The sequence below is a fragment of the Temnothorax nylanderi genome, unplaced genomic scaffold (genome assembly GCF_030848795.1).
Source record: "Temnothorax nylanderi isolate EJ_2023f unplaced genomic scaffold, tnyl_v1.0 TNYL_tig0968_pilon, whole genome shotgun sequence".
In the NCBI taxonomy this organism is placed as follows: Eukaryota; Metazoa; Arthropoda; class Insecta; order Hymenoptera; family Formicidae; genus Temnothorax; species Temnothorax nylanderi.
Window position 1 is genome coordinate 19,387 of NW_027250030.1, and position 16,539 is coordinate 35,925.

The 16,539-nt window shown below is 39.9% G+C and overlaps 1 protein-coding gene across 1 annotated transcript; it reads right to left on the minus strand.

Annotated features, from left to right (window-relative positions):
* Positions 1–2,573: 2,573 nt before the first annotated feature.
* On the minus strand, positions 2,574–5,610 carry LOC139786159 (uncharacterized). Its single transcript, XM_071725304.1, has one exon. It carries the CDS (start codon positions 4,608–4,610, stop codon positions 2,574–2,576), a length of 2,037 nt encoding a protein of 678 aa, XP_071581405.1. The 5' UTR covers positions 4,611–5,610.
* Between the last annotated feature and the right edge of the window lie 10,929 nt (positions 5,611–16,539).

A 16,539-nucleotide genomic window follows, 5' to 3' on the forward strand; every position in this document is an offset into this window, starting at 1 on the left:
CGCGCAGAGGTAAACCTTCGTGCATGTACTCTGACAATGGGACCACATTCGTCGGCGCGCAAAATCAACTTCGTGAGCTTTTTGATTTTCTAAACAAGGAGCAAGTTCAAGACGATGTGAAACAATTCCTTCGCGATCAGCAAACTTTTTGGAATTTTATACCTCCTAACGCACCTCATTTCGGCGGTTTGTGAGAGGCAGCGGTAAAATCCGCAAAGTATCATATGAACAGAATAGTAGGAAGGGCTCACTTGACCTTTGAAGAAATGGTCATTGTACTATGCAAAATAGAGGCGATCTTGAACTCGCGACCTCTCACGGCACTTAGCGCGGATTCAAATGATTTAGCGTTTTTAGTCGGCACTTTTTAGTCGGCACTACTATGAATAGTCTCCCTTGCCATGATTTAAATGATTTAAGCGAAAATAGATTAGTGCGATGGCAACGTGTAGAACAGTTAAGACAGCATTTCTGGCGTCGGTGAAGTTCCGAATATCTCCATCAATTACAAGTGCGTTTAAAATAGAGAATCGAAAAGGGCACTTAGCTAACGGTCGGTCAACTCGTGCTGGTAAAGCAGCAAGATTTACCTCCGCTTTATTGGTTACTAGGTCGAATTCAGGAGGTTCATACAGGGGCGGACGGAGTTGGCCGAACGGCTACTGTAAAAACGGCTAAGGATTCCTTTACAAGGACTCTGTCGAGATTAGCAATATTACCGATCGAAACGTCGGACACTGAGCATTAATTTCGTTTTTATTGTTACGTGCAATCCACTTTCGCGAGTCAAGCGTTACATTTAAGTCTAGTTTTATACTTAGCATATAAGTTATACCGGCGTTTGTATTTATAGCATTAAGGGACTTCCGGTTGAGTAAGGAAGGCGGGTGGACGCTCCGAGAAGAGAAGGAGGAATTAAGGATGGAATAACGGAGTAAGAAGCGAAGAATGAGGAGAAAGAGAAGAGACGTATAAAGAAAAGGCGGAGGAAGGCGAGCACATGGAGGAGGATCCGGAGGCGTGAAAGAATCGGAGTAAGACAGGTCGGAAAAGAAGTGGAAAAGTGAGGTTAAGTCGGAGAGAGGCAGGGTCAGGAGAGAAGGCGAGAGAAGAGGGAGGAACAGCAAGGGAGGGGACCGGAAACAATAAGGAGAAGAGAGACGAGCGAGCATGCGTAAGAAGCGGTCACGAAACTGCAGAGTACGGAGGCGCGTGGGAGCGGTGAGGCGAGATGGCGCTGAGGCGAGAGTCGAGGCGGCAATGGATGCGGAGGTGATAGGCGCGGCACTGATCTCTATATAACACTGGATGGCGTATGCTATGGAAAACCTTGTTACGAGTTGAAACCAGGCAGCCATGATTAATGAGGTAAAATATGCTAATATGGCGGCGTCTACTGTTACGTCACGGCTTTTGGACAAATACTCGGATTGATGCTAACCGCGTTGTAACACTGTTTTCCCTCTTTCGACACTACTACCTCGGCGTAGTGTAAAGGAGCCTCTCTTTTGTTATTTCAGGACAGTCTGCATACACCGACTATATCCCGGGACTGGCGAGAGGTGTCGTTGTCGGAACGGTACGTGGAAAGGGAAGCAAGGATCTTATTATACAATAATGTCTCAAACAGGGGTAATTGAGGAGATTTTATTATATCTTTATTCAGTAGCCGGGAACCGGCAGTTGTTTTATAGTAGGGGTTCTGAGGAATAAATTATCATGACTTTGATTTATGTGCAATGTTTATTTCAATTAGTGGATAAGGAACGGAACAGGGGGTAATTTATAATATTGCGAAGCTAGAGTTTAACATTGAATTTATTATAAGGATAAGGAATACAAAATTATTACTTCGCTCGATTATTAGAACTAAACTTACTATTGTCACGCTGATTCTTACGGAAGGAGCACCCGTCAATCAACCGTCGAGAACGGATGGTCCTAAGCTCGTCAACCAGCCGGAACAGCTTTTGGTACGGAAGGCCCACTGACGTTACTTTAATAGACAAGGATTCGATACTTAATTGTGCAAAAAAAATGCGCTGAATGCTGATTGCTCCGGCTGAGTACGGGGTTTTTATAATGGTACATTTGAACGCCTGCCGAATTTGTTATGTTCTGATTCGCTAGTGGACGAATAGAGATGGTAATTATGGGAGGTTTCTCAGGCTTCTATTGGTTAGAATTATTTTCCTTCCAGAAGGTTCCGAGGAGGCTTTGGAAGGAGTCAAAGGACACTTAGGTCATGCGGCTATAGTTCGCGACTGGTAACCCGAGTATTTTTCTCGCGTTATCAGTTTGATGCTTATTCATTGAGATGAAACTAAATCCTTTTTCGTCCTTTGATTCCTACTGCCATTACGGTGCAGCCGAGGTATGAATCATTCATATGGTAGGGGGCGACTGCAACGCCTTAGGTGGTCTTAGAGTTCGAATAGAATCGTAGCGAAGTTAAGGTTAATATGAAAGCGAAAGGTTATATGACAGAGACAAGACAGTTATAATTTGTTGATTCCGAAGAGTTTTTGAAAAAGGGAATAAAATTTAATTCGCGTGACGTCACAACCCCCTCCTTATTTTAGAACGGACTCCGATGTTTTCGGAGGAGTTCGTTCTATTTCATGCATCATGTTGCAGAGGTTTTTATAGACGCTAGGGTGTGATTCTATAATGGCGTGAGGTGGCTGTTCTGAGCGCGTGATTCGTTCCTCCCTAGTTATTTCTTGAAGTGGTGTGCCTTGTTCGACGTCTTGATGTTGTGCTGGTTTTCTTGATTCTTTAGATGGTCCTCGGGCAAGGTGTAAAAGTAGGTTGGTAACGGAGCTCCATATTGCTCCGAAGAGATACATAGTACAACCATATGCAGAATGCAGGGCGTATCCGTGAATTAAAGTGTCAATGAGAAGCTTTATGATGCGTATGGCGATAAATAGTCCCATCACTCCGGCCGTGACCGAACCAAAGGTGATGAAACCATCCCAAATTCGAGAAGCCGTGCTTTCGGCAATTTTCTTCAATGATTCCTCGTCCAGTAAATTATATAAGGAAACGGATCCGTCTTGTACTGAATGACCTGTTAACCCTCGAGCCATAGAATTTAGTACGGCCGGTTTTTCGACCGGAAACATGATGTAATCCCGGAGTTTCTCGAGATCTTTTTCAGAATAAATGCCGCTAGCAGCCAATGGTCCTGGGGTTAAGTATTTCCATGAGAGAGTGGCGAGGGGTCGCAGTTCCTGTGGTGCTAGCTGTCTTACATGTGGCTGGGGTGTCAATTGAACCCAGGTATCGTCGATCCGATATAATGTGGGGAGTTCATAACTGCATTCCTTTTGAGTTCCGACCTTCGTCAAGATCCTCGATTTAGGCGTTAAATATAGTGAAGTATTGTGTACGGTTACAGGAAGCTTGGTGTAGCAGGCTTCCGTTTTTCTCACCAAGGCTTCCACGGGTATACATTTAATCACGTGGACTGCTTCTCCTGCGGTAACGGCCATATATCCAGGGCCTTTCATCAACCGATAAGCGAACTCGTCGGGTTGAAGAGTGGCGAAAGATAAGGTATTAGTTATTACTTGTCGTTCAAGTTCGCATCGCTGTTGCATGACGTTGTGGTAAAGGGAGGTCATCTGTTGTCTGATGTGCTTTTCCACATATACAAATTTGGAATTTACGTATGTGAAAATATCGAGGTTGTTGACGGGTATTGAGCCTCGCTTTGCGAACATTTCTCCCTTCTTATTTTCCAGGATAAAAAGCTTGGGGTGTTCTGTCCGTAACAAGGTATAACCACAGAGTGGCTGTTCCTTCGTTTTCGCGAGGGCAAAGGTGATGTCTTCGGTGGTAAGACTGTAGATGACAGGAGAGTTTTGTGTTGCCCCGGTCTCTCCCGTTGTAATTTTTGTTGCAGGTCCTTCGTACAACACATCGTATTGATGCAGGTTGCATGAAGAAGTGGGCATGGGTTTCCAGAAGGAATATCCATCCTCCGAATCTAAGCAGAATCCATCACTGAGACTACAGACGGTCCCAGATCTGAGGATAATTCTTCCTGCGTCCAATTTAACAGGTGCAAAGGAAGATTTTAAGGTTATCCGTACGATGGCTTGGACGACGACGTCATCCCAAGTCCCGTAAGGATCCGAATACTGGGCTCCCTTGCAAGAACCATCGTGTTGCACCGTTCCGGCTAAGGTAACGCTGCGTGAAGTTGTGCTATTCGGTTTAATTTGATCAATGACATCTCCTGCGTTTCCAATCGGTAGTGTACCCTCGGTGAACAAATGTAAGCACCGTTGATAAGGGGTTTCCATTAAGTATTCGGACATGCCATTCTTCACAAGTGATATGTGCGAGTGCATTCCACAGTAATGTATAGTTCTAAGTATCTCCACCTTGCATTGCAGGACTTCGGCGTAATCATAGTCGGACAGCTGGAGTAGTTGGATGTACGTGTTGGTGGAGTTCGGCGTTTGCTGGTCGAGATTACACTCTCCAGCCCCGAGTAAAGACACGGACGTGATATTGAGATGTTGTCCTCCACAGTCGAATCCAATGAGGGAAAGGACGTATGTAGGTAGGCTTAATGCCAATATTATATTATACTTCATTTCTGCAACAATATTTCAACTGATCTTTTTATTAATTCTACATTACATCTATTTTACTTATATCTAGGTCTTCTTTTTTTTTCATTTTGTTATTTTGTGTTTTTTTTTGTAGGTGCAGATAGGATCTGCCTAATGTAACGCGACTACATAACTAAGTAATAATACGTTTGGAGTTAGTATGGTAACTACAGATATTAATAGCTTAAGCCTTCGGCTAAGGTTAGTGATTGATCTTAGTGTACATGATTATAATAATGCATGGTTATATATGGTTATTCTTCGGCGGGATCAGCCAGCACGAATGCTCCTATTCTCTGACTCGGAATATCATAAACGAGTCTGACTATCTCTTGTTGGTAGTGTCCAGTTTCTCGCATTATTTCGATTATTCTCATGAATCCGCCAAGGCATTCCGAACAAGTAGCCGCGCAGCGACTTCTTGTCATGTCTGATCCACACCGAGCACAGATTGTGTTATCGACGCGACCGTAAATTAAGTAGTGGGTCGTTTTTATATCCCATTTCGGTTTTGACGGACCAATTTTCTCGTAACATGTTAAACACATACGACCGGGGTACGATTCTAATCGGAATTCCATGGTTTGACAACATTTGCTACTGTATAAAGTGGTATAATCCTTCAAAAGCTTATGGGGGTTGTAGATGTATGGTCTCGGTGGACACATTTTGCGAATAAAGAATCAAGAATGATAATGTAAGCGAGTATAGTAATGTAACGGGGTCACTATGGTAGATGTAAGCTCTATGCTGCTCTTGGCGAGACGGCAGTACCGCAGTTGGGTTGTATGCGTCAACGCCTCGGGCGGGGAATGTTATTCACCCAGGGTGTTTGGTGACCTAACGCATATATAAAAAGATGATGTTGATGAAATTATCCTTGTAAGGGAGGTTGAACAAATGATTGTTGGTTATCGGCGACCACAAGGTGATCGTTTAGCACGTCGTAAACAAAGTTAACGTAACGGATATCAACATTCTAATTTTGAAATGTAGTCACGAGTTTAGTGTATTTTGTCATGCAGACGCAGCAGCAAGTTATAGGGAGATCAGTGGTGAGGTTTTGGTGACATCTGGGACAGAAATGGCTTCCATAGGGACCTCTCACGGCGCAATGACTCATTATCATTTCATATACTAAATTACTGGCCGGTACATTTGCGTTGGCCTCCTTATAGCAATCCAAACAACAAGTCGTGTGAAGTATTCTGTCCCAAACGCGGATGGTACAACGACAGCGGACGGTGCTAGGGACTGAGAGTTCGGTTATCGCAATATCGTTATTCATGATTATGTTCGGGATTACTTATATAAATCCAAGACCTTAATATAGTCACAGACGACGTCGTATTGTATCGCAGCTAAATTATTAGGATTATAATTTTTGTGTCGGATCAGTCCGACGAGCATAAGAAATGAAGATACACATTCGCTGCAATTAATAGCTTCCGATCTGGAACGGAAGAAGTGTTTACATTGATTACAAACGGGTGATTTAGAAACATTCAATGACAAAACGTGATAATCGACGGGCTCGAACGTGCTTGGTCGGTTTGCCTGATTATAACAATTTTCGCAAATAGCATGAGTTCTAGACTGGGATCGTACAAATCCTTTTGAGCGAGTACAAACGCAATTACGTAGGAGTGGGTATTCGTTAAGAACGCTAGTCGGATTGCGAATCGGAATTCTCGCGGGGGGACACATAGAGTTAATGTCTGTTGATTCTATATAAATGCTTGTATACGTTGTCGTATTTAAAGGTCGTTTGTAACGGATTGATTTTTTTCTTCCAGAAATACCCGCTTAGAAGTACGCAATTATGGATACAGGTGGAACAACGATAATAGGGGAGACAGATAGTGACTTCCTCCCTGCACGTTGGACAACGTAGGTGGTTGTATGGTCCACGCACGAAGTCGTGCGTTACGAGGAAACGGAACTGACCACCGTAGGGCGACAGCTGTGAGGTATCTCTACAGCTGAGGCACTCAGTTGCGTCAGTTGCGCTATTATAAATCCTTAGTGAGTGATAACAAAGGAGTTGAAATCCTTGCACAGACATTTACATGATCGTTTGAGCTCAGCTCGCCTGGAATCTGAAAAGAATAAATGGCTTTCATCCTGGATCAACCGATGCGGGTTTTAATTTATTCGTGTGGACTACTCGTGTTCTGACTCCAAATTGTATTTTAACATTATGATTATCATAAACTTCCAAAACTAAATGTGGACCCGTGTATTGGTCAGCAAATTTGCCTTTCCGAGGTTCTTTTAGCAAAAATACATAGTCTCCTGGATTGAACTGAACGACATTAGCGCGACGATCGTAATATCGTTTACTTCTTTCTTTGGCTCTTATCAAATTTTCGCGGGCTTTAGTTTGAATATCTTTGATTGTGTCAAACAGATCGATCAGGTATTGTGGATAAGTAAGGAGGGTTTCCTCTTCTAATGGTGGATGGGCCGAAGGTAATCTGGGTAGTCGTCCGAAAATTAATTCGAATGGGGAATAGTTGGTTCCCTCGTGTACACTAGTATTATAGGAGAACATAGCTAGAGGTACCTGATCGTCCCAATCGTCTCTATTATTGATTCGAACCTTTAAATATTCAGTTAGTACATGATGCGATCGCTCGATGGAGCCATTACTTTGAGGATGGTATGCTGTAGTTTTATAGTGTTTAATACTAAATTGACGAGTTAAATGTTTTATTAAAGCCGATAAAAAGTTACTTCCTTGATCAGTTAAAATTGCCTTGGGAGTGCTATAAATACAGATAAAATGTATAGAAAAGGCTTCGGCTATAGTTCGAGAATTAGTTTCCGAAATAGGGATAGCAAGGGAGTATTTCGTTAATAAATCTTGTATTGTTAGAATATATGAATTTCCTTTTCTTGTCATAGGTAAAGGTCCCATGATGTCCATTGAAACTTTATCAAACGCGGCCCCAGAAGTGTCAGTTATCACCATAGGTTGACGAGTTTTGACTCTCGTTAATTTTTTCAACTGACAGGTACGGCATCTTCGAATAAATTCACTAATATCTTTTTTCATGGTATTCCAATAGAAATATTGACGTAACCTATCGTATGTTTTAGTGACTCCTTTGTGGCCACCGACGGCTGAAGAATGGTATTCAGCGATCAGAGGAGTTCGTTCTTCTACTTCAGGAGCACGTATAAGATTACGGCAGATTGTGACAATGAGTCGGGTATCCCCTAAGTATTTAGTTAGTTGGTTAGATATATAGGACCATGGAATATCGTCGAAAAACGGTGTTTTCCTAATTCGAATTGATGTTAATTGATGTTCGGTAATTACATCTTTGAGTGAGCTCATACAGTCTTTTATATCTTGTGCTTCGATTGGAGTAGAGCGGTCAATTTTAATAGGTAAGGAAATCAGATAGTGGAGGTTGAGAGGTGAGACATTGGCGCGTGTATGAGTTAAGTGATCGTAGTGTGGGAATAGGTTATTTTCTTCGAGTTCTTTTGCTCCTTCATCGAAAGCTGTTCTGTTCATTTTGATAAATATGACCAAGTTGTCTTTTCGTCGTAGTAGTGATTCTCGAGAATCTACAAAATTTGCTCTAACGGCAGTTTGTTCTCCTTCCGCATTATTATTCCCAGGGGTAAAGAGAATCTCGTTAAAAGCATCGTCGTCATCGTCGTCATTGTCGTCACCGTCACTGTCGTTATTATCTTCTTCTTCTGATCCATCTAATGATTCTGTTTCAAGGTTTGAATCCTCTCTTTCCGGGTAACTAATTTCGCCTCGAATTCTATAATGAGGGTCTTCTTGTTCGAAAAGATCGTTTTCAAAATCTACATCGCGATTTAATTCTGAGTTAAGGTTTTCTTCTTCGCTAGCTAGACGTCGCCTGCGGTGACGTCGTTCGAAAGAAAATAAGGAATCATTATCTGAGTCTTCAGGTTCAGTAATTACAGGCTGAGTAGTTACAGGTAATGCTATTGCAGAGGGAGGATTTCGCGAGAGGGCGTCTGCGTTATTATTTAAACATCCCTTCTTGTATCGAATTTCGTATTGATATTCAGAGAGTTTGTTCCTCCATTTCCAAAGGCGCGATGTAGGATCTTTAATTGACTGTAACCACGTTAACGGTTGATGGTCGGTTACAATGGTAAAAGTTTTACCGTATAAGTAAGGTCGAAAATGATTAACACAATAGACAATGGCTAAACATTCCTTTTCTATGGTTGAATAATTCTGTTCTGCTTTATTTTGTATTCTCGATACGTATGCTATAGGCAATTCCTTTCCGACTATTCCTTGACTCAATACGCCGCCGATAGCATATCCAGAGGCATCTGTCGTTAGTACGAAAGGTTTAGTGAAATCTGGATATTGTAGAATTGGTTCTTTACATAATGAATCTCGTAAAATGCGAAAAGCGTTTGTCTGGGCTTCCCTCCAAACAAATGGTTTATCCTTTTTCAATAGATCAGTTAAAGGCTTTGCAGTTTTGGAAAATTGGGGAATGAATCGACGATAATATCCTGTGAGGCCTAAGAACTGTTTTATATTTTTAGCGTTAATTGGTTGTGGGAAATTAGTGATAGCGTGAATTTTGTTAGGATCGGGTTTTACGCCGTTTGATCCGATTATATGACCAAGGTACGCTACTTCCTTTCTCAGGAAATTACATTTATCCGGTTGCAATTGTAAGTTGGCTTTTCTTAATCGTTTCATTAATCGTTCCATCTTTACCTTGTGTTCTTCTAGGGATCGTGCATATACCACGATATCATCCATGTAAACGAATAATTCATTTCCTTGTAGACCCGACAGAACAGTATCCATTAAACGTTGAAATGTCGCGGGAGCGTTTTTAAGACCGAATGGCATTCTCTTAAACTGATAATGACCGTAGGGGGTGGAGAAGGCTGTTTTGGGAGCATCGCGAGGATCCATCGGAATTTGGTGGAACCCGGAGGCAAGATCTAAGACAGAAAAATATTTGGCGCTACCTAATTGGTCTAGGATGTCAGTGATGTTAGGGAGCGGATACGCGTCGCCTATTGTTTTCTCATTCAAATTACGGAAGTCGATCACCATTCTCCATCTTTTATTTCCGGCGGAATCCGGTTTCTTTGGGACTATCCACACTGGCGAATTGTACGGTGAGCTCGAATATTCGATGATATCTTTATTCAACATATCGTTCACCTGTTTATCTATCTCTTCTTCTGGCTGGGTGGAAAGCGATACTGTTTAGTGTGTATAGGAACTTCGTTAATAGTTGGTATAGAATGTTTAGCAGCGTTAGTGCTTTCTAAAGGATCATGAGGCAGGTGAAATCTATCGTGAAATCTTATGATTAATTCTCTTAGGTTCTCTTTCTCTTCGAGGTTGAGATGTTCTGTATCGAGAAGTTGCGAGACTACCGTAACTCTCTCTTCAATGTGATTATCGCAATGAGCGGGATTCGACGACAGCCCTAGGGAGTCGCCAGTACCGCGGGAAGGGTCCAGTCCTAAAAAGGAAAAGTTACTACCGATATTTTCCAACTCTCGACTATCGGTAGGAATAAAGGGATAAGCAGAAGGAATAGGCGGAACTACAGTAGGTTCTGCTACCTTGTACTCTTCAACATACTCTCGTCTCATAGGGATTTCAACACTTTCTGACTTGGATAGGGGATTCGGGGTAGGATTTCGCACTGACGCAAGCCCTAGGGAAGCATCAAGGCTAGAAGTTGTCACTAGATTTTCTCTAATGTCGAATCCCTGCAATTCTACCGACGGGACTTCTATATCATATCCGTCGTCATTAGTGTTATAGAGGGGGAGGTGACACCTCCCATCAATATTTGTAACAATAGCGTTACCAAAATAAATTCCCTTAATGGACTCTAAAAAGGGAATATATCCTGTCTTCATCTCGGGATTTGTGACGAAGGCATAAAATGGCGTTACGGATCGCGGTTCTACATGGATATGTTTAGATTCAGCAAATGGAATGCGAGAGTCATCATATTGCAAGTATTTTTCATTGAAATTAATTATGGCATTATATTTTTTGAAAAAGTCTGTGCCGAGGATGCCATGCTGCATGAAACCGATCTCCTCCTTTACTAGATGAAAATCAATTATTTTTCCCAACAAAAGTATCGAAATGGATCCCAATGTAAATATAGGTTCTGCGGTTATACCTTGCAGAGAAAATATGTGACTTCTGTTAATTGAAATTCCGTCTTCTACACAACTTTCTTTGATTAGATTAATGTCTGAACCTGAATCAATCATAAAGAGACAATTTCCCGTTAAATCAGGCGAGGACAGCATGACATTTGGGGACTCACATACTCTACCTATTTTATTTACTCGCGCAGTAACGGAGTTTCCGCGATATTCTGGAAGTGAACCGATTTTTGATTTTGATTCATGTGCCCAGTCACGGCTGCGTTCGGGCGGGCACCGCTTACTGCCGGAACGCGTTCGGCGTTTCCCGGACTCTTCGTTGGTAAATTTTTAAAGTTCTGGTTTTGTTTAGGTCCAGAAGTATTTGAAGATAATTGTTGCGAGGGGTTAATTTCGTATTGAGTTTGGATGGAGCGACGGTAGGCTAGTTTTCTGCATTCATCGATGAGATGTCCAGGATCTTTGCAATATTTGCAAATCTTACCGGTCGGGGCATTCGGTCCAGGCTGACCAAGGATTAACGGTTTAATAAATGAGCGCATAGGATTTTGCAGGATTTGTGGATTAGAAGGTTGTGCACGTTCATTGGAATAATCCATACGAGGGAGAGAGTTTGGTTTTGCAGTGGTCGTTCTCTTCCTCAGTAATTCTGCTTGTAATGTCTTATTAAGTTGTATTGCGGACGCGATAGCTTCGTCAAGTGAACGGGTCTGTCCTTGTAATTTTACTCGAACTAGCAAGTCGGAGGGTAATCCGTTTATGAAACCTTCGCGGCAATCGTTATCAATGTTTTGTAAGTCCACGTTTTCTTCTCCGTAGAGGAGAGTTTCTCCATCGATTATAGCATTTCGCAATTCTTTGATTCGGTCTATATACGCGAAAATATCCTCATTTGGTTGCATGTAAATATTACCGAGTTCTCCTCTGTACTGATTTAGAGATTTATTAGAGCCGAAAATGGTTTTGAGATGGCGCGTTAGGGAAGCGACGGTATGAAAATTCATGCCTTCTACAGCTGTATAGGCATGATTTTGTAAACGATTGACAATTAATTGAACCAATTGATATTCCTGTCTGGGGGATATCAATTTAAGAGCACGGTCGCACATTCTACAAAATTGATATAAGGGTATTTTATGTCCATCGAATCTGGGAATGGAATCTACCACGTCTTTGAGGCGCATAGCAGGTCGTTCATCTGCGAAATCGTTAGTTGAGAAGAACGTTTCATTAGAACGGGGAGGATTATCGTGAGTGAATGAAGTTATATTTTGATTTCCAACTCGCGATTGTAATTCGTCCACGTGTACCTTTAATTTTCGTACTTCCTCGGGAACGAAACTTAATTTCTCGAGTTCCGTCCGGATTCCTGCTAGTATGCCAGCAAGTTCCTGAACGTCTGGCTTAGTTTTAAGCATTTTCAACTCTTCTTCTTTCGTTTCTATTTCCTGTTGTTTCTTCTGTAAAGCTTTCGCTTGTTTAGAGAGAAACTTTTCCTTTTCGGCTATTTGTTGAATCGTAGCACCCGTGTCTCCGGTAGACATATTGTCATCTGCCTCGGAAGGAGTACGAGATGCTTGTGAACGAGTAGTATATGGTGAGCGAAACGTGTGCATGAATACTAATTTTTTAAAGCCTTTAAAATCTCAAAATTCTTTACGAAACTTTCCTTTCCTGGTTCCTACAACGATTTCCAATCCCACCGCTGCCACCAATTTTATATGTTACGTCACGGCTTTTGGACAAATACTCGGATTGATGCTAACCGCGTTGTAACACTGTTTTCCCTCTTTCGACACTACTACCTCGGCGTAGTGTAAAGGAGCCTCTCTTTTGTTATTTCAGGACAGTCTGCATACACCGACTATATCCCGGGACTGGCGAGAGGTGTCGTTGTCGGAACGGTACGTGGAAAGGGAAGCAAGGATCTTATTATACAATAATGTCTCAAACAGGGGTAATTGAGGAGATTTTATTATATCTTTATTCAGTAGCCGGGAACCGGCAGTTGTTTCATAGTAGGGGTTCTGAGGAATAAATTATCATGACTTTGATTTATGTGCAATGTTTATTTCAATTAGTGGATAAGGAACGGAACAGGGGGTAATTTATAATATTGCGAAGCTAGAGTTTAACATTGAATTTATTATAAGGATAAGGAATACAAAATTATTACTTCGCTCGATTATTAGAACTAAACTTACTATTGTCACGCTGATTCTTACGGAAGGAGCACCCGTCAATCAACCGTCGAGAACGGATGGTCCTAAGCTCGTCAACCAGCCGGAACAGCTTTTGGTACGGAAGGCCCACTGACGTTACTTTAATAGACAAGGATTCGATACTTAATTGTGCAAAAAAAATGCGCTGAATGCTGATTGCTCCGGCTGAGTACGGGGTTTTTATAATGGTACATTTGAACGCCTGCCGAATTTGTTATGTTCTGATTCGCTAGTGGACGAATAGAGATGGTAATTATGGGAGGTTTCTCCGGCTTCTATTGGTTAGAATTATTTTCCTTCCAGAAGGTTCCGAGGAGGCTTTGGAAGGAGTCAAAGGACACTTAGGTCATGCGGCTATAGTTCGCGACTGGTAACCCGAGTATTTTTCTCGCGTTATCAGTTTGATGCTTATTCATTGAGATGAAACTAAATCCTTTTTCGTCCTTTGATTCCTACTGCCATTACGGTGCAGCCGAGGTATGAATCATTCATATGGTAGGGGGCGACTGCAACGCCTTAGGTGGTCTTAGAGTTCGAATAGAATCGTAGCGAAGTTAAGGTTAATATGAAAGCGAAAGGTTATATGACAGAGACAAGACAGTTATAATTTGTTGATTCCGAAGAGTTTTTGAAAAAGGAATAAAATTTAATTCGCGTGACGTCACACTACTGTTGGAGTTCAGTGCTGTTTCGGGTTGTGTTAAGAGAGATGTGAGTTAAATATTGTCTGTATCGTTGTGGTTTACAAAAAATACGTTTGAAAATGGTGTCATCCTGTGTTTTTTGTGGCTCTAAACAAGGGACCGAAAGTAGAACACTTCATAAGTAAGTATACAAGTCATATACTCATGTTTATGTCTTATAGGTTATTTCCTTTTTGTCATTCCCTTTTTGTATTTATTTAATTTCTTTCCAAAAATTGATATTGTAAAATAATATTTTTTGTAAAGGTTTCCTTTGAAAGATAAGGAAATTTTGCAATCATGGTTGCAACAGATGGTCTGGGATCAAACTTTATACCGACAAAGCATTCAAGATTATGTTCGGATCATTTTGAAGAAAAATCTTTTCAAGAAGGTACAAATAAGAAATGCCTACGCATTGGAAGTATTCCAATAATATTGGGGAGTACAAATCAGTTTGTGCTTACTGTCATGCAGTGAAAGGACAGGATAAAAAAAAGATCATTCCACAAGTAATATGAATTATTTATGCAATGATCACTTATTTTAAATACAAGAAAAAATGTATAATTGTAGTGTTTATCTCGAAATATTTGTATTTGAACTTTTAAATACTTTTTAAATAGATTTCCCTTAAATAATCCCAAATTACTGGAGAAATGGGTAGGGACAATGGAGTTGCAAGATTTCATTCCAAATGAGAAAAGTTTGCTGTGTAGTTACCATTTTGATGAAAAATGTTTACGATCATCAGGTCGTGGTTTAGTTCTTAAAGCAAATCATTGCTTGCAATAGTATCGATCTGGAGATACAAGAGCATGATATTTATTTTAATTGGTTCATTGTAATTAATTGGTACATTAAATTATTATGCAAGTACAATAAGTTCTTCAATGAAAGGTTTCAGAAAATATTCATAACGGGTTATAACAGAATGATACAATCCGCAGCATCATAGATATTTGCGCAGAGATATGGCAATTCGTTGATTGTGACTAAAATAGGCCAAATAGATCGCGAAGAAGAATTGAACAAACTGAACACCATCGGTATTCCACTGTATAGTTATATCATTAATTCCAATAAATTTTTTTATTTCAACTTTCGGTAGAATGTACCATTTATTATGTCACTTTCAGTCTCACTTTCCTTTCGAAAATGCATATAATTTTCACTATTAATTAACGCAATTAATTGATCTTTTAAAGGTAGATGTAAAAAATATTTCCTTTCCCTTTGTAAATTTAGTCGATTATAAATAGTGGAGCAATTATCGCATTCGGCAACAACTTCACGATTAACAAAATTTAAAATAGTAATGCAGCGTGGACAGTAATAGTACTTACAAAACTTATTTTCCGAAAGGATTTTAAAAATAAATACTTTGACACATGGCATTTACGTGGCAGATGACAGTCGATTAGTTTTATCAAGTCCTGTAAAGCCGCATCGGTAAGATGATGACGAAGAGCTGCACTCATTATAAGGATTTCGCTTTCTCTCTTTTGTTAGGTCACAATCATCGTATATAATTTCACGCAACTGAAAAAATTCAATATAATCTTTATTTTAGTAATATTTTTTTATATATATTATTAATTTATTAATATTGTACAAAAAAACTGTAAGATGCAACTTTTCTTTTTAGTTTTTTTTAATAAATCTGAAATTTTAAGATGATGAATCCTACTTCCCGAAAACACAAGAAATTGAATAATATACGAAAAAATCTAGTATAGACATAATAAAAACAAAATGAAAGTTGAAACCATAAGTTTTTGACAGTTTTTTACAATGTTTATTTGTATAACCACTTTCATAAAAACAAGAACTTTTTGAAATATAAAAACAATATTTTTTGATCAGTAAAAACAATATATTATGGTAAAAACGATCATAAGACCAGATGCTAATTTTATAAACAAAAAATGTTACTTTTAAAACACACCTGCTCCAGTGCATTATTTGGATGATTATTTTCATCGTCATCATCAATATTGAAGATATTTTGAAGATGGTAATTTTCGTCATTGTCATCTGCCCCTAAATTTTATATGGCATGTGAACATTAGATGTATCAGAATCTGTTTCGATGTCTACTTCATCAGCCATTTGATAATTTTCTGCGTTAAGATCATTCGTGTTATCACTGCTCATTTGCGTATTACAGATTGACTCATCATCACTGATTCTGTTGCAATCTTCGTCTATATTCGATGGGATTGTGGCAGCATTCATTATATTATCATCACATTCAAGCCGTTTATTTTCATTATTTTTTTTTTAAATCAGAGTTGTCATTTGGTTCACTCTGTAAAGATAAAACCAAATTTGATATGCATATCACATTTGTAACACAAATGAAACACATATATATTATGCGAAAACAAAAATCTGAATCTGAAAGCAATATTTTACCACCAAATGTGTATAACGCTATATATTATAATATATATTTATTATAATCAAAAAGTATGAAATGTGATGTGTATAAGTGAAACTTCTAACCTCATTATTTTCAGCAGTGCTGCTTGAAGCCTGTTCTTGAAGTCTTCTTTTCGAGAATGTGCTGTCGATGTAGGAATTTCTTCGGATTCCTTTTCCTTCAAAAATTCTTTATATGGTCCTCGCTTTTGTCTACTCATTGTTATTTATATTTTCTTACAGTATTTATTTTCCTTTAAGATACTTCTCGATGTATCACATAAAGGTCACGAGTCACATGTCACGCACTTGGCATGCAGGCTGTGTTCCGAAATTCACTGCCAGTACTGGAAAACTATAGTTCGTGTCACGTATATTATAGGTTGTCAGTACTGACAGTGAATTTCGGAACACGGC

Excerpts from the sequence above, each read along its gene's own strand:
- LOC139786159 (XM_071725304.1), bottom strand. The coding sequence starts at position 4,610 with ATGAAGTATAATATAATATTGGCATTAAGCCTACCTACATACGTCCTT.